This window comes from Alexandromys fortis, unplaced genomic scaffold (genome assembly GCF_014885135.2).
Source record: "Alexandromys fortis isolate MF-2015 unplaced genomic scaffold, M_Fortis_MF-2015_v1.1 scaffold_176, whole genome shotgun sequence".
NCBI classification, from domain to species: Eukaryota; Metazoa; Chordata; class Mammalia; order Rodentia; family Cricetidae; genus Alexandromys; species Alexandromys fortis.
In genome coordinates, this window is record NW_026068070.1 from 1,388,852 (window position 1) to 1,411,612 (window position 22,761).

The 22,761-nt window shown below is 42.2% G+C and overlaps 1 protein-coding gene across 3 annotated transcripts in view; it reads left to right on the forward strand.

Moving 5' to 3' along the window:
• The window catches only part of Vav3 (vav guanine nucleotide exchange factor 3), a 303,685-nt gene that overhangs the window by 44,710 nt on the left and 236,214 nt on the right, over positions 1 to 22,761 (forward strand). For all 3 annotated transcript variants that reach the window (XM_050120991.1, XM_050120990.1, XM_050120989.1), the window contains exon 2: positions 20,745 to 20,861. In XM_050120991.1, the coding sequence (XP_049976948.1) occupies positions 20,745 to 20,861 (117 nt within the window). The remainder of the gene's footprint in view (positions 1 to 20,744; positions 20,862 to 22,761) is intronic.

The window sequence follows — 22,761 nt, forward strand, 5'->3', positions numbered from 1 at the left end:
GGTCTCGCTGAACATAGTGGACAATGAAGACTACTGAGACCTCAAGAACAATGGCAATGGGTTTTTGATCCTACTGTACATATTGGTTTCGTGGGAGCCTAGGCAGTTTCGTGGATGCTCACCTTACTAGACCTGGATGGAGGTGGGTGGTCCTTGGACTTCCCACAGGGCAGGGAACCCTGATTGCTCTTTGGGCTGAGGAGGGAGGGGGACTTGATTGGGGGAGAGGGAGGGAAAGGGGAGGCGGCGGTGGGGAAGAGACAGAAATCTTTAATAAATAAATAAATAAATAAATAAAAAAGTGAAAAAAAAGAATATTAAAGCTTAATCGTCATGTAGAAATTAATAGTCCTTCATGTATATGTCAGGGACCAGCCTCAACAAAAATATGCCTTGCCAGGGTAGAGGCATGGGGATTTGGAATATATTAGTAAAGAGTATGAAGACGTGAATGAAAATAATAAAACGGAGAAACATAGAATAGTATCAGGAGGGAGTTCCAGTGAGTACTGAAATTCACCTGTGTTTAATTTCCAACTGCTTTAAATATCCTTGATCCCAAAAGGTAGGAGTAAGACAAAAAAAAAAAAAAGCTGCACTAATATGTTACAAAGAAGTAAATATACCAATTGAAGATTGTGGGCTACATCCTGTTGCTAGAACAAAACAAGTCAAGCTCACACCCTGAACCAAAACATTCTATAGGCAAACCACTCCCTGGGTGGAATCCTTATCTCTATAAGGGAACTGAAGCCTTAGTTGGATCCTTAGACATTTGTTTGAGGTAGAAACATATCTACTTCTCTTTTTGAAATACAAGGTCTGGATATTAGCCACACCTGTTGACAATAACCTTGAGAGAGCAGAACTCTCTGCTCTAAATTTAGGTGGGACCTTTGTTTGAGGTAGAAACACAATAACCTTGAAGGAACTAGAGGTAAGTTCCAACTGTCTGACCTTTGGTCAGTGTGGGAAGAGGCTGACATTTTTGGGCCTTCACATGTATACTGGCATATTTTGTGAAAATGGCATCATGTAGGGTATTTGTAGTTTAAGTAGTAGTTTTTGTTTCGATTATAAGCACCCCTGCCATAATAGTTACTGAAGCTTTCCTAGGGAATGTAATCTGTCATGTATAGGAGTGTGCAGTCCCACAGACATTAGTGACTACACATGTATTGGGGCGTATTTGTCCTGTCCTCCCTCCTTCCCTCCCTTCCATTTATTTGTCAGCCTTCTCTCCCCTTTCTTTCTTTTCTTTTGGAATCATAAGAGGTTACTTTCTCAGTTATGCAGCTCAATTTGATGTGTGTTCTAGCCATAAGGAATCAGATCCTAAGAAGCCATCACATGAATAAGAAGCCTGCCTTACTTGTGGCTTTGGGCCACAATTACAACTTTCCATCTTATTGATACGTAGGGGTTTCTAGAAGTTTTCCCTCCCAGTCTTTCTGGGATGGGATTGAAGGGGGGTTGACAGTAGATCTGTTGGTATTAAAGATACCAATATGAGCATTGGGTGTTAAGGAAATGGCTGACTTCCAAGGCAGGGGATTTTATTTTCAGTATAAGACCAGCCCCTTGGTAATCCCAGTATTCTAAAGGAACCCAGGTCTCTTGATCTTATTTAATAGATAGTCCCACTTGCATATCAGGAAAGTATACATGCTTCTTATCTAACACCCTGGAGTGTTGTGTTAGGAGCGGCGGGTCTGCGTCCCTGGCACCCGGCCGCCCACATGGCTAGCTTATGCCCCAAAATAGTTACACAGAAACTGTATTCTTTTAAACACTGCCTGTCCCATTAGTTTCAGCCTCTTAACCCATTTCTAATAATCTATGTAGCACCACGAGGTGCGCTTACCAGGAAAGATCTTAACCTGCATCTGTCTGGAGTGGGAGAACCAAGGCGACTCCTTGACTCAGCCTCTTTCTCCCAGCATTCTGTTCTGTTTACTCCACCCACCTAAGGGTTGGCCTATCAAGGGGCCTAGGCAGTTTCTTTACTAATAAGAAATCACTCCCATATCACTGGAGAATCCCTGTTTGACTTTGATGTTGCTCTTTTATTATTACTGATATTTTAATATTTCCTTACCAGAGTATACCCATTTTGTTTAAAAAATGCTTTTATTGATGGGAAAATTGAAGATTTTATAACTTAACAATATCGCAATAAACCAAAGTACCTGAAACGACACATGAATGATTAAATTATTTCATAAATCAATAAAATTGAACCAACTGAAAAATTGATGTTCTCTATCAACATGGTTTTTAAAGTATTGTTCTCAGTGGAGTGCAGTGTAAACTTCCATTGATAAAAAGTGTTATGGGTTTTTATTTACTGGAAGAGTCCTTTAGCAGCAGCTTCAAGGGTATAATTACGGGTATGCAATGTATAGAGCATTCTGTTTGTATTGGGGAAGCATTATTTCAATTCTATTGTCTGAATCTAACTGTGGATGTACCCAGGGTGTGCTTCTAGAGAGAAATAAAGCATGTCCCTACTGCTTGTACTGGCTTTTTGGGAATCTGTTCTCTTTGGATGGATACCTTGCTCAGCCTAGATATAGTAGGAAGGGCCTTGGACCTTCCCCAAAACAATGTGCCCTACCCTCTCTGGGGAGGGGATGGGGAAAAGAGATAGGAGAGGGAGTGGGAATTCAGATTGGTATGTATGAAAAAAGATAGTTTGTTTTCTTTTTTTAAAAAAATAAATAATTAAAAAACAAGAGTAAAGCAGGCTATACCTATTGATATTATCTAAATGGTTCCACTCCTTATGGTCTAACTTAGTATAATAAAATGTTTATTAATATTAAAAAATGAAATATGTACATAGTAGTACAAGATCCAGCATTAACCAAGTGTAAAGAAGAGAATGTGTGCCCTTTATTTTTGTCAGCCAGCCGACACAGTGAGGGTCATGGGGAAGAGAAGCCTCAATTGAGAACATGCTCTTTTAGACTGGCGTACAGGTAGTTCTGGAGCTTTTGCTTGATTAATGACCCATACTGGAAGGCCCAGCCCACTGGCAGCAGTGCTCCCCCTAGGTAGTGGTCCTGGGTATAAGAAAGCAGGCTGAGTGAGCAAGCTGTGGGGAAAAGCCAGTAAGCATCATTCCTCCATGGCCTCTGCTTCAGTTCCTGCCTTTAGGCTCCTGCTTTGAGTTCCTGCTGTGACTTCCATCAGTGATGGAGTGTGACCTGGGATGTATAAACCAAATGAATCCTCTCCTCCTCAGATTAGTTTTAATCACGATATTTACCAGAGGAATAGAAAGCAAAGAACGGTGTGTGTGTTAGTTCGATTTTTTAAAATTTATTTATTTATTTATTAAAGATTTCTGCCTCCACGCCACCACCTCCCATTTCCCTCCCTCACCCCCAATCAAGTCTCCCCCCCCCTCATCAGCCCGAAGAGCAATTAGGGTTCCCTGCCCTGTGGGAAGTCCATGGACCACACACTTCCATCCAGGTCTAGTAAGGTGAGCATCCAAACTGCCTAGGCTCCCACAAAGCCAGTACGTGCAGTCGGATCAAAACCCAGTACCATTGTTCTTGAGTTCTCAGTAGTCCTCATTGTCCACTATGTTCAGAGAGTCTGGTTTTATCCCATGCTTTTTCAGACCCAGGCCAGCTGGCCTTGGTGAGTTCCTGATAGAACATCCCCGTATTTGGTTTCTAGCCATAAATAAAGGACATTGAACCTATAATTCGTGATCCTAGAGAAGATAAATAGGAAGGTGAACCCAAAGAAAAATATATAGGCATCCTCCTGGATATTAACCTTCATCAGGCGATGAAAGGAGACAGAGACCCACATTGGAGCATGGGACTGAAATCCCAAGGTCCAAATCAGGAGCAGAAGGAGAGAGCACGAGCAAGGAACTCAGGACCGCGAGGGGGGCACCCACACACTGAGACAATGGGGATGTTAGTTCGATTTTGAAGCAAATGGAAATACATATCTCGAAGAAAGGGAAGATGCCTTTCATAACATGGATAGAGGAGATGTGCAGTCAGTGCCTACCTGGTGACCTTGAATGAAGAGAAGTTCTTAAGTGCTTATTTAGCCTGGTTCTGATATACAGAAGAATGGATATAGAGAGAGTTCTAGAATAGATCCTGGTGAAAGTTTATCTGGGACAAAGGCAATAGCAGGGGAACCAATAAGGAAAGCCGCAGAACATAGGTCAAATGTCTCCAATAAGGAATATTTCATATTTTGAAATGTCAGGGGGTAAATATTTATACAGACTTTAGCATTTGAGCCATACCAAATCCAGAACTTCAGAATCAGAAATTTTGCTCCAAATGCTTTAAACGTTGGAACATTTTGGATTTTGGATGAAGGATGTATTTCTAGCGTCACTTGGGATGGCTGACAAAGGTCACAATGGATAGACTAGGAGCAGACGTCAAGGCCACTCAGTAGGTTGATGAGGAAATAAGTTATTCAAATGCAGGTACTCTGAGCATAGGGGCTTCCTTTTGGCCACGCTTATTTTGAGATAACCGGAAATGCTAAGATAGCATTTTCTGTTAGGCAGACGGAGTTCTTTATCAAACTTAAAGGAATTGATGTTGTTCCCTTTAGCCGAACTCATGAGGTGGTGCCTGAGCTCCTTTAGTAAGAATTTTGGGAGTATCAGTTGCCATGCCGCCTTGAGAGCCTGGTATTGTCATCTTACTGGATGTCAGAGAAACTGACCGCGTCTGCCATCTACAGCGGAAAGCCAGCCCTTTTACTGGTAGCCTTCCATTCTGCTCCTAGCCTTGGATGACTCCATGGGGAGTGGCTGGAGAGTTTGGGAGGATCCTGGCAGACTCCACTTCCCTAGCTTTTATTCCTTCAAGGGTTGTTGGGTCCACTTTGGTCAGACTTGTGATTTCTGCAGACGTTTCCCGTTGTCCTACTTCTCTTCTGAGGTGCAGTGTTTCTTCTGACAAATCAAACGTCCTCTTCCAACTGCTCAGATTTTTTTCCTTCCCCCCTAGATATTTTCATGCTCTTTTTCTCTCGCTAACATATTCCCATGCCTTGACTTTGATGTTTTTTTATTGCCTTCCTGTGTTCACCTTTACTGAGAAGGAGGAAGGAAGGTTCAGCTCAGGCTCTGCCGGGACAGTTAGAGCGGCTTCACCCTGGTAGATGACCTCATTTGACTCAGTCTGACTCTCACAAAAGACAAAGTCGACAACCCGGCCATGGCAGCCATTGAGATCCATTTCTCAGTATGGTAACATTGGCCTCCTCTGCTAGGAAACTCATAAGTTATGTCTTTGATTTGGCCAACGTGGATATGAATATCCATAAGAAATTGTCTTCTTATAACCTTATGCCAGTGAAGTATATTTTTGATAATTTCACTGGCTTCTGACCAACTGTACCTGCATGCATACATGGAGTCTATGGATGCATCAATATGACATAAGATGTATAGTTTCATGATAGGAGGAATACTGGCGTAATTTCATTTGTTTTGTGGCCTGTTGAGTTTAATAGTGGTGGCTTGCATGAGTATGGCCACCACTGAAGAAAATGATTCTGCCTTCCCCAGCAACCATTAAATTCTGTAAGCTGCTCAGGGAGGTGTGATGGGTCTCATGAGCAGCCACCCACGGTGATGGAATGTTGACAGGTAACAGTATCTTACACAGATAGCCATAGCTCTGCATGTTCATGAGTCCAATGGCCGTGCCATGCCCACAGGACAGTGTTTCACAGCGTTTCCTCCATCCTCTTTCTGGCTCTTACGTTCATTCTTCTCCCTCTTCCACAAAGTTCCCTGATCCTTGAAGGAAATAATATAGATGTCCTGCTCAGGGATGAGCAGAAAACAGTCACTTATTGTCAGCTTTGAGCAAATAGTCTCTATGAATTAGCCGTAACCTACTATTAACGGAGGCTTCTGAGTCTAAGCCCGAGGACAGCTCATCTATGGGTATAAACATCCTTATAGAAGTTAGTTTGACGCCATGTTCATTTAGCCAAGCAATGTTTACTATGTTACCTACTAGGGCCTATGACCTCCACATCCACAGGCTTCCCATCGAGTTTACAATACAAGGTATGAATTCCCTTTTGCAAAGCTGGCCAAATAGAAAGTGTTTGTTGAAACCCCTTACCTCATGAATCAGTGGGCATATTTTGGTATCGTTGCTTTCGGGATCTAAAGCTAAGGAGGCAGCTGAGAATGTGTCTTTCTCAGCATCCTGCTTATCTTTGTAGCACCGCGCAGGCTGATCAGCAGAAAGACTCTCCCACCTCAGTTCTCTATGTCCTGCAACCAGAGTGTGGAGTCTTCAGCAATAGGGTCTTACCATTACTAGTTCTGGTGGTCAGCTAAGAATAATGGTGATCATCTACATTGGTTTGGAGTACCAGTGGGACCTCCATGGTCAACAGCTCATAGTGGGAGGTATTTCATACCTGATATTGGAATTTCTGTGTTATAACTTATGGCTTCTGAGACAAATTTTTTTCTTGACGGTTTAAGTGTGTAAGACCTTAGACTATTCTAAAATGCATTGAATGCTGGAGAAAATAATAATAACAACGATCTGCTTACAGTTTAAATTCTAAAGGGATTTCAACTAGAAATCTCCTGTGTTGGATTACATAGCAGTGCTTCTATATGTGGCCGTAAATGATAGAAGAGAGGGGATGTTGCACAAAATGGAACAGTTATTCAACCCACATGTGAAATAAACATCAGATAATTGCCTACAAACGCAATTAGCATATTTAGACAAATGATACAGGATGAAAGATGAGCAGCTAATATAATAATGAGGAAAATAATATATGATAACAGTTATATCTCCATGTATTATATGGATAACATTAAATGGCACCATACATTCAGTTACCAATTGCCCTTTAATTATTTTGGGAGTGCCGCAGAAGAGCCTGTCAGACTTTTAATTGACCCCTGGTCTAGTCTCCTGTCCCCTAGGAGTTCTTAGACTTTTCTGGTTTACAGAATATTTGTGTCTGACTTTTCTCCTCTGTTTCGCCCCTAGTCCCTAACCGTGTGCACATCTTGGAATAGTATCACCCTTACTCTCTGTTCTGCATCAAACGTTCTGTAGCCATGTGTACATCACAGCACTTCTTAATGTCCAGCTTCACAAAAGTATGTCCCCCAAAGGAATGCAGTGAGCTTATACCGGAACTGTGCACTGGTTCCAGCTGGCAGTCAGTGTGGTGTCTGCTAGATGCTGAATACCCATGCAATGCCTTTGGAAATACAAAATAACCTGTTCTGCCCCCCATGGCGTTGTTTTGGTGCTCCCGAGTGTTAGGGGCATATTTTCAGGTCCTGGGGGAAGAGGGAGAATTAGTTGCCTCCCATCAACTTGTCATCTACAGTGTCTGGGTCCCAGCAGGTGCCCAGCCCACTCTAATGATCTTACTCCGGTCATATTGCTAGCTTTTTCCAGTTGTATTTTCCTAAAGCTGTTTGTTATACATTTATTGTCTAATAACCCTTACTGCATGCAGCATCCCATAGCTTACTGTCAGTGTTTGGATTTATTTGTAAGTGGGTGACCCAGTTATTAACCGAGTCTCTGGCATAAGGCAGACTCCTTTTGAAAGCCTTATTTACATAAAACAGCAGGGCAAAGGCAAGCATTCATTAGCAGTGTAAGAGGAGAAAGAGCGCGTGGGCTCTGTTTTCCTGGGAGCGTAATTACACAAGAGCATTGGCAAGGAATCGTTGTGTGTGCGCTGTGAGTCTGGCTCAGGTATCAGAGATGGCAAAGCCTCTACTATGAGGTTGTAACTCGATGCCGGGGCCATGCCTATTCCATGCCTTGATGTCATGATATGCCAAGATGAAGACAGCTATGTCAGACGGCCATTTGCAGCAAATGAAGGGAAGTGTGTGTCAGTTGCATAGCATTACTTTGCTTGAGGTTTAAATCAAGGAAATTGTATTCATCAGCCTGGTCTCGTGGGTAAAGAATGTACCTTGACAGCAGATTCAACCCACTAGATGTGGGACTGGTACCATGTGGTCCCCTCATAGCGTAGACGTTATATATGATATAACAACACTTCATTTTTAATTCTAAAAAGAAAACTCTTCTCACCTCTCTGTTAAATGTTGAAGAAATTACAGTCAGGACACTGACATCTTTTAGCCATTGCTGCAGACAATGCAGAAGAGTGCGTAGACACCATCGCGTAAGCATACAGTGTAGGCGTGTACTGTGGTATCCGTGCAGCTTCACTGTATCAGGTTTTCACTTCACACGCCTGCTGATTTCCAGTGGGCTACCTAAATGTCATAACGTGTCTACCATGGCATAGAGGGATCTTTATTCATGTGCAATTATTTCACATTATTAAAAGATCTCTGTGAATTTTCCATTGCAATGCTTCCAGCATAGATTCAGCTTTCTAGAAAAGCAGAGGAAGCAGAAGTGATTGTAGTTACCAAATGCTGGCGATCCTAACAAGTATTCTGTAAGGAGTCTATGCTTTTGCTTCTTTAGAGAGAAAGTATAGTCAAAAGAATGTTGACAAGGTCAGGCGTCAGAAAACTGAAATCAAGCCAGTCATGATGCAGACAAAAACCCAGCCTGTGTTAATTGCACACCTGCTCTGGGAAAACCTGAAGTAGCCAAGTAAGATTTTTGATGTGCTTCCCAAACCGGATTGCACCAGTTATCAACGTGGCTTTGGGCGAGTTACTTCACCTCGCCAACTGTATATACCTCACACAGAACATCGGAGGAATGGCCGTTTCACAGGATCCCAAGAAGGCAATGGAGAAACACCACAAAGAACCTTATTCAGCCTTGGCGTATCACATTACCTTAGAGAGGCCCGTGATTGAACTCTTTCTCTCTAGAGTTCAAATGCGGCTGCCTGCTTCTTGCACCTTCCCTGAATGTGTGTTATCTGCGACTTGGTAACCGTGAGCACACACTTGCAATGGCATTTATCGAAATGTATTGAGATAATTGCTTGCCTCTCCCCTGCAGTGTGCTGTAAGGTCACTGGACATAGTGGGGCACGCTGTTCATTACTTTGCACATAGTTGGGTAGGCTCTGGAAAATGATGCTTGGTGAATGAGTTGACGGTATGACTGCTTCCTTCTGCGGGCCCAGCTTGTCTTATGCGCTTCGTACTAATAAATCTGTATGATCATATCTTTGCTGCTCTATCCTAAGCTTTTATGTGCTCGGTAAAATAAGATGTCATCACCATTCTTGTGTAAGAAATAGTATCTCAGGAAAACAGGCAATCTAGGAAGCTTTTAAAATCTCCCCTTCAAAGAGAGCAGCCATTTCATTCTGCATGCTCTCAGAGAGCCGTGAACATGATTTCATCATCCCCACCATATCCTTGAAGTCACAGTTGCGTACTTATTTCCCTGATGTATAGTAGGCTCCTTGAGGGAAGGTGCGGCATCCACTTCTTCTCTTTCTCTGAGATTTAGTGGGCCTGCATGTATTTCTTTCTTAGGCTGAAATGTACACCTGTTGATTAAGTATTTTTAAGTACTTAAAACATATTTTAAAATTGAATTCCCATGTCTCCCTCTAACTTCTTCTATACGTAGTCTCCACTCCCAACATCATGTATTCCTAATTTTTCATAACCCAAATTGAGTTCAGCTTGCGCTCTCCATAAACAAATAGGCGTGGGGCCATCCACTGGAGCCTGCTCTGCCTATGAGGGACCACACCCCTAAATAAAACTGACTGTCTCTTCCCTAACAGTTGTCAACTGTCTATAGTTCCTCAGCAATGCTACCAAGCTTCATGCTGTATGTCTAAGTTTTATTTTTGTATTTTCTGTTTTTTTTTTTATAAGGTTTTCTGGTTGTTTAATCTAGAATCATCTAGCACAGTGGTCTCAACCTGTAGGTCATGACCCCTTTGGGAAGTCAAATGGCCTTTTTATAGGGATCACATATCAGATATCCTGCATATCAGATACTTGTGTTATGATTCATAACAGCAGCAAGATTCCAGTTATGAAGTAGCAGTGAGAGAATTTTATGGTTGGGGGTCACCACAGCAAGAGGAACTGTATGAAAGGGTCGCAGCATTAGGAAGATTGAGAACTGCTGATCTAGTTGGTCCTTTGTACTACTGATGGATGCCACTTACTTTAGTGCTGACCCCACAATAAGATGCTTATGGGAAAGGAACCAGTTGAGAGACCACTAATGCTGGCATTTAAAATGGTTTGGAAGAGAACAAACACATCTACGCCAAGAAAAGCTTATCTTGTTTGCAGACTAAAGCCTCAGGCACATGGAGACCGCAACACAGGAGAACCTGTCCTTGACTGGCAGAGATCAGGAGAGATTCCTTTCTCTGCTCTTTTGTGACTCATTCTCCTGCTTTGTCAGCTCTTCATCTCGGTGACCTGAATTTTAACATCATTACCTTACATAATGAAAGACACAAAAAGGGAGTCTAAAAAGTCAGTAAAGTATACCCTACTCTGTAGAGAGACATATGACTGATTCCTAGATAAACTGATGTATAAATACTGTGACAAAAACACTGAATTAAAATGCATTTATTTACAAATTATAGGTAGATAATAGGAACACAAATCTCATGTTTCAATTTTTATCGGGATAATGTCTTAGTGCAGGTGCCAAGCTGTCATGCAGAACCTAGGAAGAAACCCTGGACGTCATTTTACTGTACTGTAGATGGTAAAACCGAGAGTATAAACCAGAAGAGAGGCTCTGTGTCAGGTAATAAAGCTAAAAGTTGGCAACACGAGAGAGTGGGTATTTACTCAAGTTAATTCCCATTGTCAGTTTCCTTCAGTTTTCTGTCTTTGAGTCAAAATGTCCTAGAGAACTTAAGTTTAATCAATTGAACATCAAATCCTTTAACTCCAACTCTGGCAAACATTTTATCTTCTATACTCTTCAGAATTACTTTCTGCAATTTCTAGACACTTCACCTAGCCACTTTCCCACCAAATCGAAAGTGCCTTTTGGATTGTATAGCTTCCTGAGTCAAGTTGTTTCTTTAGTTGAAGTATCTGTTGCCTCCTCAGTCCTATGAAACAAATGTAGTTTATAGACTTTAAAAGATAATTTAAAAATCCTACTTTCATTTGAACAGTGCTGTATGATTTTTACCCAGCCATTTGCAGTGCATGTCCTGTTTCTAAAAGGGAAGATGGATGCCATCATAAGCCATGGGTGGTCCTTATGTAAGTTCCTTTATCTTATTGCCGTATTTAAGGTAAAACTGCTCTAGCCTGGACAACGACTTATAGAGCATTCTCCATTCTTTTCCTCTGGAATAGCCTCATTCTCCACAACACCACTGAACTCGCGCGGGCAGCCTCCTTTCTCACCCAGCGCTGGCCATAGTCAGCTCAGATGCTGTATCGCTTTAATTGTATTGCTTTGGTAATGTTCGCTCAGTTGTACAGGGGGAGAATTGAGTTTTCAGCCATTGTTGTTTGCCCATCAGTGCTCGCCTATTCATGAATAGGGAAATAGAACAGCTAGGAACACACAAAAGCGAGGATGTCAATCCTGGCTCTGCCGTCAAGAGTGGTGTCACTTCTGCTGTGGAAACAGTTTGGAAGTTGCTCAAAAGCCAAAAGCAGGACTACAACATAATCCAGCAGTACTAATAGTAATCGCCAGAATAGCATCACCAGAATAATAATCACCAGAGGAATTAGTCGTATTACCTGCATACCTGTTTAATCAATGCTCTATTCATCATAGTCAAATTATGGCATTAGCTTAGTTTTCCATCAACAGAGGAGTAGACCGAGGACATGTGGATCACACACACAGCGGAAGGCTGTGCAGTCACAAACAAGGAGAGAAAGAGCATTTAAAGAAAAACAAATGGAAAATGTTAAGTTGTAAATGTAAATGTAAGTAGTCAGTATTACTTATTTGTGTAATCTTAAAAATCCCAAAGTGGAAGTTGGATCATAAGGGGGCGGGGAGAGGTAGGAGTTCAGACTGAGGAGGAAGAGAGTAGTGAGTGAGCAAGAGAAGGACGAGGGGTGGCATGTATGATCAAATGGAGATATAGATATGCACAGAACAGTCATTATGTAACTGCAATGTATATGTGTTAGCGATTATAACTGATAAAGATTATAAGAATATCTGATTGGTCCAGAGTGGTCTCTGGCAGATTTGTATCTATAATTACCCACCCACTGACTCCGTTTATTTGGGAAGGTCTTTTCTTTCTTTTTTCTTCTTTTTATTAAAAGAAAAACCCTACTTTTAAAGCTTTAATTTTTTGCACATTTTTCCTGTTTTTTATTTTATCGAAAATAGTTATTTTTTTCTTTACAATATATTCTGATTATATTTCCTCTTCACTAAATCCTCCTGGACAGCTCTTATCACCAAATGAGGCCTCCAGTGCAAAAAAATGGGTTATATCTAATCCCTTTGTTGGCCAAAGTGGCCCGGTGGGAACTTGCAGACAACCCAGGCATTGCCAAAGCTTTTGGGGAGATCTTTTAATTGTTCTAAGCCCTTGACTGCAAAATGTCAATGAGCTCGTCTTTTGACTTACGTCAAGTTTGATATTGATGCTCAATTTGGAGGGATGTGGCTATGGAGACGATATGAGAGGTTAGAAATGTGGGGAGCTCTGGAGTGACACCGAGCACAGAAAAACAGTGGCTGATAAGATGTGAGTAACTGTGTGCCAGAGCTAATCTCGTGGTCCGCAGCTTACTCTAAATGTCTTCAGCTAGAACGGAGCAATTATAATCAAAGAACAACAGGCTGTCCATTTGAGAGGGGGCATAGGAGGACTTGAAGGAAAAGAAGGAAGAAAGGAAGTGATGTAATCACAGTTTAATTAAAATGTATTAAATTAAAAAAAGAAGCAAGAAGGAAAGGAAGGCTCTCAAGCATCCTGCTGAGTAAGGTGGTTTGCTTGCTTTAACACGAATGTTTCTGCTGACCTGAATAACAGTTTAATATTTTGTTGTTTTGGCTACTTCAGAGAAAAGTTATTTATGGCTCTCTTCTCTGAAGTTGAACTCATGTGGGGAAAGGCTTCGTTTCATTTTCAATTGCACCTCAGAAGCCTCCTTTACAGTGGCGATGGTCCTACAGTGGAAGGCCAACGGCATTGTCCCGTCTTATTTAACATGCTGTAAGATTATAAAGCAACCATTAATCCTTTTAAAACACTTTTATTCATGTACAGAAATTAATAAAGATTTTAAAAATCATCCTCAAACCTTTTTAGTGGGAACCAGAAGAGCAGACTGGTTGGTAGAGCCTGGAGAACCAGTTTTGTAAACTGAGTCTTATTTTCTTTGTAATTTAGTGATTTATCACCCCTACTTGATTGTCACAAAGAAATGAGCAAGCAGAAGTTAAACTGGGAAAAATGAAGGCTTGTCAGGAAAGTTTATATAGATCCCGGATGAAGAGACCAACCCATACAGAGTCTTCAGTCAATACCGCACACACGACCCAGGCTGTGCCGTGTGGGTTGCCGTACCTTAGTGGCTCCATGCAGGAGTGGCATGCCTGTGCCCTGGCTTCATGTGATTAGACACCAAGAATTTTGAACTGAACATACTAGGACATATGCCTGGCAATAGATTTCTTTTTAAAACCTCGTTCATATTCAAATTTGGGGATTGGGGCATTTATCATGAAGCTAGAAGAATAAAATATCAAGACATAGACTTTTTATATAAAGAAAATCTATTAAAAGGCAGAACGAACAGTTGCTGATTTTGTGTGTTGTGGTAGTTCAGGATATAATGGAATTCTACCCTAAAGAATAATTAGTAAGATAACTTACATAATGCTGATGTAATGGATTAAAATCATACATTTTACAACTACTGTCATTAACAACATCACTATTGCCCAAAGAAACAGTAAGTCCAGTTTCTGCTTGCACCTGTAGATCAACGCCGACTTCCCAGAGTCTGTTGAAGTATCGGTTCTTAATCTTAGCCTTTCTAACTGGAGTGAGATCAAATCTCAAAGTAATTTAATTTGCGTTTCCCTGTGGGTGAGGACGATGGACGTTTTAAGAATGATCCATAGCCATTCGTAGTTCTTCTGGGAGCTCTGTTCAGCTCCAGAGCCCACTTTTAAACTGGGTGGTTTGTTTGGTTGGTGTTTCATCGTGTGAGATGTGCATGCTTCATCAGAGGTGCAGTTGGCCCTTTGTATCCATCCTGCAGGCTGCCTCTTCAAATGATTAGCCGTTCCCTTTGCAGTCCAGAATGGTTTTAATTTTATGGAGTTCCACTTGTTGATTGGAGTCTTCCTCTCTTGGCAGCCGGAGCTTTATTCAGAAAGTTCTTCCCTGAGCCTGTATCCTGAAGTACACTCCCTGCTCTCTCTTCTAGAACTTTCCCATTTTCAGGCCCAACATTGGGATATTTGATCTTCTTGGAATTGGGAATGGACCTGTATGGGGTTAATGGAGGAATTGGAGGGAAATATGATCAAAACGCATTCTATGAAATTCCTAAAAATTAATAAAAAATATCACCACCACCAAACTTGGCAATAGAAAAAAAAAACACACTTAACATTTGTTCCTGTCATGTGTGAAAGGCAGATCTGCAAGGGTTATCTTTAAAAGTGCTAGGCTGAAGGGATGAGTTGTCCTTCATGGTGAGTGCTGTTCTTCAGGGAGGGACTGCCCCAGCCTCCATCCTATTGAGCAGACACAAACAAGGTGTCTCCATTCTCTGATCCAGGAGAGGCCTCTGTGTGTGTGTGTGTGTGTGTGTGTGTGTGTGTGTGTGGCCTGTTGTTCTGAGATGCTGATGCCTGGGATGGTCAGTTAAATAAACATAAAACAAATAAACAAACTTCGGTGTACTAAGAAGATGATCCAATGGACACAGCCCTTGCTGTGTAAACCCGAAGAGCTGGGTTTGGATCCCTAACACCCGTATAGAGCAAGACACTGGCGAGTGTGTAATCCCAACGCTCTCATGGCCATCTCCCTGGTGGACATCACATGCATGGCAAAAGAATCTGTTGCAAACAAGGTGGAAATCCAGGGGAGAATCGTTCTAGTGTTTTGAGTAGCTGGTTAGCACAAAGCAATCTCTTGTTCATCTGTCTGCCTTCTTCCCTCACCGTCCTTGGAGATATTTGTTGTGTTAGGGTCCAGATGGAGTACTTCAAAGATAGCACATGATCTGGCTGAGTTTTACTCACAGACCAATGCCCACGAAACCCTGCTGGCCCCTGCTGATCCGCCAGGAAAATGCACAGGCGTGGTGTCTGTTTAGCGGTAGAGAGCTCAAGGGGCAAGTGAATGCAGGGCGGCTTTGCTCTTAGATTTCATCACTCATCCCTGGGGACTCCTGAGAGGGACGGCAGGCCCACTGGGCCTTTCCACACATGAAGAATAGAACTCACTGACTCAGCCTGTCGTCGCTTTCATCCGGACACTCTGCGCCCGTTTGCTGTTGCCATTCCAGTGAACGCCGGTGCTGGCCGTTCAGTGATAGAGATACGGGTGCCCTCCTAAGTCGTTCTTCTCCCAGCCCTTACCCTTTCCATATGACCTAGAGTTCGTTCTTTTCCTGCTTCCACCCTTCTGGTCTCAATGACTGTCAGCAGTTCTTAGATTAATGCGGTGTAGTTCTAATTGTTTTGTTCTTCCTGTCTAACTCACGTCATGATAAAAAGAAAGCCGTGTTTTTCTTCATGCGCTGCAATGTGATGTCAGTGTAACTTAGTATGTGGTTTTCTAAGTTTGAATAAATCTCTAAGCCTCTGTAGATATAAAAGAAAACCCAAATTCTCCTGATTGGGTTGTCGTGAGGACTAAATAGCACCGATATTTCTCATAGAACTTGGAGCAGAATAAGCACTCAAAACACCTAAAATGCAATGCTAATCTATGCTCCACTCTTCTACCTAGGACCCTTTAGCCTCTTTATCCTGCTAGGTAACTGCAGTCTCCCTCAGTCCTGACAGTGTTCCCTTCCAGGTCTGTGTCCCCGCGTCAGTCACTCCCTCTGTCCCCCTCCCTCAGTGGTCCACGCCTTTCCTATCGCTCCTCCTCACACACACCCTGACACTGTCTGTTTCCTTCCTCATCCAAACATCAGCCATTTCAGTCTTAGCGACTCTCACCCCTCACGTTGCATGGCCTCCCAGTTATTTCAGAAAGTTGTCCCCACGCTCCAGGAGTCCAGAGAAACTTCACACATTTGTACAGCATTGCCACCCAATTGTGCAGCTCCAGGTTTGCTTTCTGTGCTTTGAATGACTGCAGTCAGGCTTGGGTGAGAAATTCTGGGTTTTGTCTCCTTTTTGGACCCAATTTTTGGCACTTTCAATTAACTTTTTCAGCATACTAATCAATCAGAATCCCCTTGAGGATGTATCTTAGAAAATTCACAATGTCTAACACGTAATAGTCATCTCGCCGATGTTTTTTACAAATAAGCATATGGTTATTAGAACTTCATGTATCCTTATTAAATATTCATCTTGTATGCAAATATAAAAATTAAAAGATTAAGTTCTTTAATCCTGGCTCCTAAAGGTTTAACGTCTAAGACAACCTAAAGTGGTCTCATGAATGAGTGAGATGCCTTAATAAAGTTGTCTAACTTTTGGTGAAGACCAAGAAGAGATGGTTATGAGATAGTAAGGTGGGCTAGTTTTGTGCTGTGAAGTATCTCTCTGCAGGCAGTTTATTCAAGCTGTTGCAGATGACACAAAAGACCAGGGAACTCATTTGGATCCCAAAGGATGAATAGACTTGAGGAAGGCTTGTGCTGGCTGATGTTGTGTGAGCCACACTTCTAGCTCTGGGTCATCTTCAGTGAGCTCCAGTTTCTTTCCTTTTGAAAGATTGAGATGAGTGTTGGCTTCTTAGGCCTTCTACGAAGATTGCGGAATTCTGTGAAAGGTCCATTAGAGGCCTCCTAGGCCAGTTCTGTTTTTTTTTTTTTTGCAGCAAGTGCTAGGTCACATCCACATAAGGTAGTGGTGTGGGTTCACTGATTGCTCTTGCCTGGGATCTAGGAGTTGCTGGATGCTCTTTTGTTTTCTAAATACCATCTACAAATGAAAACCGACTTACCTGTGGCAGTGGCTGATCTCAGAACCAGGTTGTGAAAGCTGTGAATTGGAGACTTTGACATAAGGAAGCAGGATCACAAAGTTAAAGAGAGGTGTGGTGAAAGAGCCTAGGGATGAAATCTTACTCAAAAGAAAAAAAAAAACAAGAACAATGAGAAGATTTTCTTTTCTAAAAAATAAAAGAGTGAATTGGATGGTGGTGGGGCACACTTTTAATCCCTAGACTCAAGCCAGTCTGATCTGCAGAGTAGATTCCAGGACAGTTTCTAAAGCTCCAGGAAACCCTGTCTCGAAAAACCAATAAAATAAAATAGTGTCAGTTAATAAGTGAGGAAGGAATCTGGAACTGGAAAAAAAAACACATTAATTTACAGCCCCAAGTAGATGACGGCAAGGGTGGTCAGTATATCCATTGTGATAAATAAATGGTTTAGAAATAAGGCAGACATAGGACATTCACATTCAGGCTATGTAGGAATGTTAAAAACCAATACACAGAGAGGTGGGAAAATGACCAGCAACCATCTTAACCAAATGATGGACCTTAGGACTAGCCAGGAGATGTCAGCTCCATCCTGTGCCTTCTGTGTGATGAATTGTGAGGTCTGCAGTATGAGTTATTTCTGCCAATTAGACTTCAGTTCTCAGACGGTGTAGATGCTGGAAAAGCAGGTTAGTGATTCTATGGTAAATTGTCAGACAAGTTAATAATGTAGGGTGCCTTATTAGTCAATTATCCTGTGATTTCCATAAAATTCAATATAAAAGAAGAAATCTTAAAATATATCTACTCCTAGGTTGCCTCTTCTAGAAACAGCTGCATAAACAAGACATGAACAATGCAACCAACAGACATGCATGCTAATGTGGAAGGAGGGGAAGCTCCCGGTATCCCACCCCCAGACAAAGAACCGTAAGGCAGCTAGTGATTGCCTAGATTGAGAATTAGCCTCTCCCAGGGAGGAGTCCCCTTCTTGGTTACCCAGTATGAAGTGGTCAGGTCTTAATATATACACGAATAACAAAAATAGACTTAGTAGGTTTATTTATATATTAGTGCGTATAAAAATAATGTAAAACAAAAGAGGCTATCAGTTTGCGGAGCAGCATGGGAGGTGTCAGGGAGTAACATATGACGTAGGAGGGGCTGGAGGGAAGAAAGGAAAAAAGGAAATGATATATCTATATTTTGATTAAAATGTGCTGAAAAGAAAATATATTCCAAGGATAAGGTAGCCAAATGCAATTAAACCCACTGGAGTAGTTCTTAGCTTGAGTGAAAAATGTTATAGGAAGAAGTCGAGGATGGAATGGTAGAAACTTGAACAGCCAATGGATATTAATTATTAATTCTTTCTAAAACGAAGTTTGAAAATAAGATGGAAGCAGGGTTTTTGATGTGTGCGGATGCTATTGGTATGTCAGATGCATGGTGAATGATTTAGCAGTGAAGAAAATTGTCTGCACCTTCCTTTCAAACAGGACAGACCCCCCACCACCAAAAGCCAGTATTATAAAAGACACACACACAAAAGCATGCGTAACACTGTTGTGACTGCACAGATTGGATTATGTGCTGTATTATTAGTCTTGCAACCTTTGTTTAGATTTCTTAAATAAATGGAAACAATGAATAGAATCAAAGCGTAACAAATATTTTGGGGGGGGGGACACAGTCTGGCGGGCTCAGCTGTGTTTGGGGCCTCCCTAATGAGGCCACAGCCCACCTCATCTGTCCCTCAACTCTGTTTCCGTGTGGGCAGAGAGCAGAACACCCTGGAGTGTAGAGTGCGTGGCGAGCTCCGTGCTCTCAGCCCCATTTTCAGGCTCTGTGGAAAGCTCCTGGGAATATTACTAGAGAAGCATAAAGCAGGGCTGTTTAGCATTTCCAGTATCTGTGATGTTGATGCTGCAGGCGTTCAGAAATGGCTGGCTAGAAGAAACAGGTATCAAAGAGGGTAATCAGGCTTGAGGCTTTCCTGGAAAGGCAGCAGCACCCGAGTGACATTGTTCAAACCCAGCAGACTTGTTGAGCTTCACAGAACTGAACTTGTGAAAGTTAAGGAAGGTTAATATTGGCTCCAGTTAAGGCATTGCCTATTTTTCAAGCCTTGTGACGATTTTCAAGTGTTTCAACTTTGATTGATGCTTCTTACTTTTCTGACTTTCGTGATTAAAGCACTTTAGTAGAAGCCCGCTGCAGTTTTTCCTACACATGGGGAAAATGTGGGTTTAGTGAGACATCCTGAGAGGGTGACATTTGCAACCATGGTGAGCTACGATTCTCGTCACTTAATTATGTAAAAAAAAAAAAAAAAAAACTGTAAGAGAGCAGTTGCATAATCCCTCAGAGAGTAATTATTGCCCGTCTTGGCAGAATGCAAGGCTTTTAATCTGTAAATAAGCAATTCTTTGTGGAGGGGCAGCATGCAGGGTGGTGCTGTGTTGTAAAGGTCTCATGAATCTTTAAAGAGATGGCAGTGGCTGCTTCTGCCGATTGGTTACTGTTTCCATTTCAAAGGGTTCGTGATGCTTCCCTTGTGGTTTTTAACCCCTCCTGAAATATTTAAGCCTTTGAGAATGATTCCTGTAAAGGGTAAAAGGTGTCTAAGTTAAGTCCATGACAAATCTGAATGCAGAAAAAGCAAGATGAGGTTTTGTTTCCTCCAAAATTTATAAATTCATAAAACCAAAACGAGATCCAATATTGACAGTCAGTGCTTTGGAAACAAATAAAAACCAAGATGCGATGGTTAACTAATGTTACTCACTTATTGGAGGTTCATTTTCTTTTCTTTTTTTTCTCTTTTTTCCCTGTTCCTTAGTTTTGAGATGATCTCATGTAGCCCAGGCTAACACTGAACTCAATGTATAGCTGAGGATGACTCTGAACTCCTAATACTCATTCTATCGCCCCATGAGCTGGGGTTACGGGCGTGTACTACACCAGCCACCTTTGGCCCACACTTCTGGGATTTCCTATATCAGAATAAAAGCTTCCCAATAGGCCTCCCTTGTCTGACCCCTACCTTTCCAGGTTACCTTTAGTTTGCTCCCTGGCACACACTCTCCTCTAGTGTCTCTTCCAGGCACTCCTACCTCAGACCACCTCCCTTCTCTGTCCACCTGCCCCTGCCTCCTTGCTTTCCAGATCCCTTCTCCAGGCCCTATGTAAAAACATAAATAACAATTTAATGTGTGTGTGTGGGTTGTTTCCATGTTTGTGCTTAGGTGTCATCTCATATTTCAAGTAAGTTTTAAGAGGGTACAAACCATGTTTGTCTGGTCACAGCCAGTTCAAAGTACTGCTGGCTGATAGAAAGCAATAAGGTGGCTTAGGAAGCTCGGTAACGCGTATTGTCTCTGCTGTACAGAATTTAGAGCTGAAACAGACGTGTAAATAGAAGAGGGTGAGTATTTGGAAAGAGGGAGGGAATTAGAAGGTGGTGGGGGACAAGAGAAGACAATGGACAATGAATGTGATGAATACACACTATATACATGTACAACATTATTTTGTATGCCTCACAGACCGATGAAAAGATAGAACAAGAAGAAAGGCACAAATTGGTCCTTCCTTGGCACTTTTCTCGTAGCATATGTGTGACAGTAGACAGGTTACACTCAGAAAAAAAAATCATTAATGCTATTGTTTTTCCTCCTCAGTTTCTCTGTCTGAAGAATATCCGGACGTTTCTGTCAGCCTGCTGTGAGACATTTGGAATGAGGAAAAGCGAACTTTTTGAAGCGTTTGACCTGTTTGATGTTCGTGACTTTGGAAAGGTACGGATTGTTTGCTTCTTAATTAATTCCTTGAATAGAGTTCTGGGAGCTGAACCAGAGTCTTGCATATGGTAGGCCGATGCTTCACTATGGAGCTATATTTGATTTGTCCCTAGAGTCTTGTGTGAAGGGGTAGGGTGAGTGTGTATTTAGGGTTCCGCTAAGGAAAGAATTACTGCACTGCTTGGCATGGTCAGCAGGCTCACAATGGATCCCAAGCTCAGTTTGGGAAGAGCAATGACCCCTCCCCTCCATGGTGGCCAAGGAGCCAGGCAACTGAAGCTAAGCTGTCTGGTGGCGGAGTGTCTTGACACGGCTGTCTTTCTCTGTGGGATGAAATGGTGTGTCCCCTTACTGTCATAACAATTGCAATGCCCCTGTAGTGGGTGGTGAGGTAGGTAACTGTAGCTGAAACTTTAGAGGTGAGGCTTCCAGAGGGGACTCTTCTTGTCTATGTTATGGAGTGGCGTGCCTGCTTGATGACTGGGACTGGAGAATACACTGCAGTACCTGAAAGAAGCATGCGTGGGAAGCCGACTGTGGCATGTGTTGCATGGCTTTTCTCGTGGGAGCTAAGACATGCAGCCAAAGCCAAGCGGTCAGCCCAGAGAGAATTGCACATCCTAAGGGAGAAATTAAGACAAGGAAACGACATGCTGATGTTATCCACTGTGTCAGCCCTAAGGCAAGTCAAGTAGATTGTCAAGTAGATTGGATGAAAGAGAAAATGAGATACAAGTGTTTCTTTGCTGTTTCTTGTGGATGGAGGAGGGGGGCAGAAGAGAAAGAACCAAATTAAATCTGTGTTTAAAAACCTTTCCTGGTATCCAGAATTTTGGAACGTGTGGGAAGAATTGGATGATGAGAAAAATAGGGGATGGAGAAGTAATAGAAAACACCTCCTCCCATAGAGGAAGGGGAATATCTGTGATTTGGCATGCAGATGGGGACCTTAACAATGACTCGTCCAGGGGACTCTGCTAATCAGGGAATAGTCTGCCTGAACTGTTTGAATTGTTCTAGTATACAGTGTGTGGGAGGTTAAGCAGGAGCAGTAGAGTGGTGTATTATTTGTGTTTTAATAAATAAATTTTCTCATGGTGAAGAGCACACATTCGAGTTCCATAGAATGGCCTATAATTATTTTGCCTTTCAGCGGTGCCCTGATTCCTAGTATTGAGTTCTCTATTCAATCCCGGTTCACTTCAATTTGCTCTGAGTTAACGTCAACACGAATTCTAATTGGATCCAATTACAGCTTGTCTAATCTGTGGAAAGAAGGAAGTCTCAGCATAAGATGACCGCTGTTCCTAACTCCGAGTGGCCATGCATTTCCTGCGGGACCAGGGCTTGGTAGCCTGGCCTCGTTCAGGAAGCAGCAGAGGCCTGAGGTTAACAGGTGGCGGTAGTTTCTTGGGTGCTGAGAAAGAGACAGGGTCCTTGCCTCAGGCAGAGGCCAGCCTGCTCTGGAGAGAAACATTTTTGTTCTTCTAGTCCTCTTACATAGCTTCGCTTTGTCTTTGAGTTTATATTAAAAAAATTCATTATTTTCTAACTTTTCAAAATAATCAATTTGTTTCTGGCTTTATGGTAACAACCATAAGTAAAATCTTGTTTTCTTTGCGTAAGGCACAGGTTTTTAAAACAATGTTTCCCACCCCTGGGATTATCTTAGAAATCCCTTGTTCCATTTCTGGCCAGCCCTTGTGTCAGGATCCGGACATTTGCTCATTTCATGTGTTGGCTGTCACTGTGTCCTGTTTGCCGTTTTGATGAACTCAAGCTGTTTGGAAGTGTGTCCTCCCACGTTGTCAGTCGGTCCATCTGTGGTACACGAGCATGTGGGGCTTTCTTTAATGAGGTCATTTTGAGCAGGTTGTAGGACTTGCATTGAGGCTTC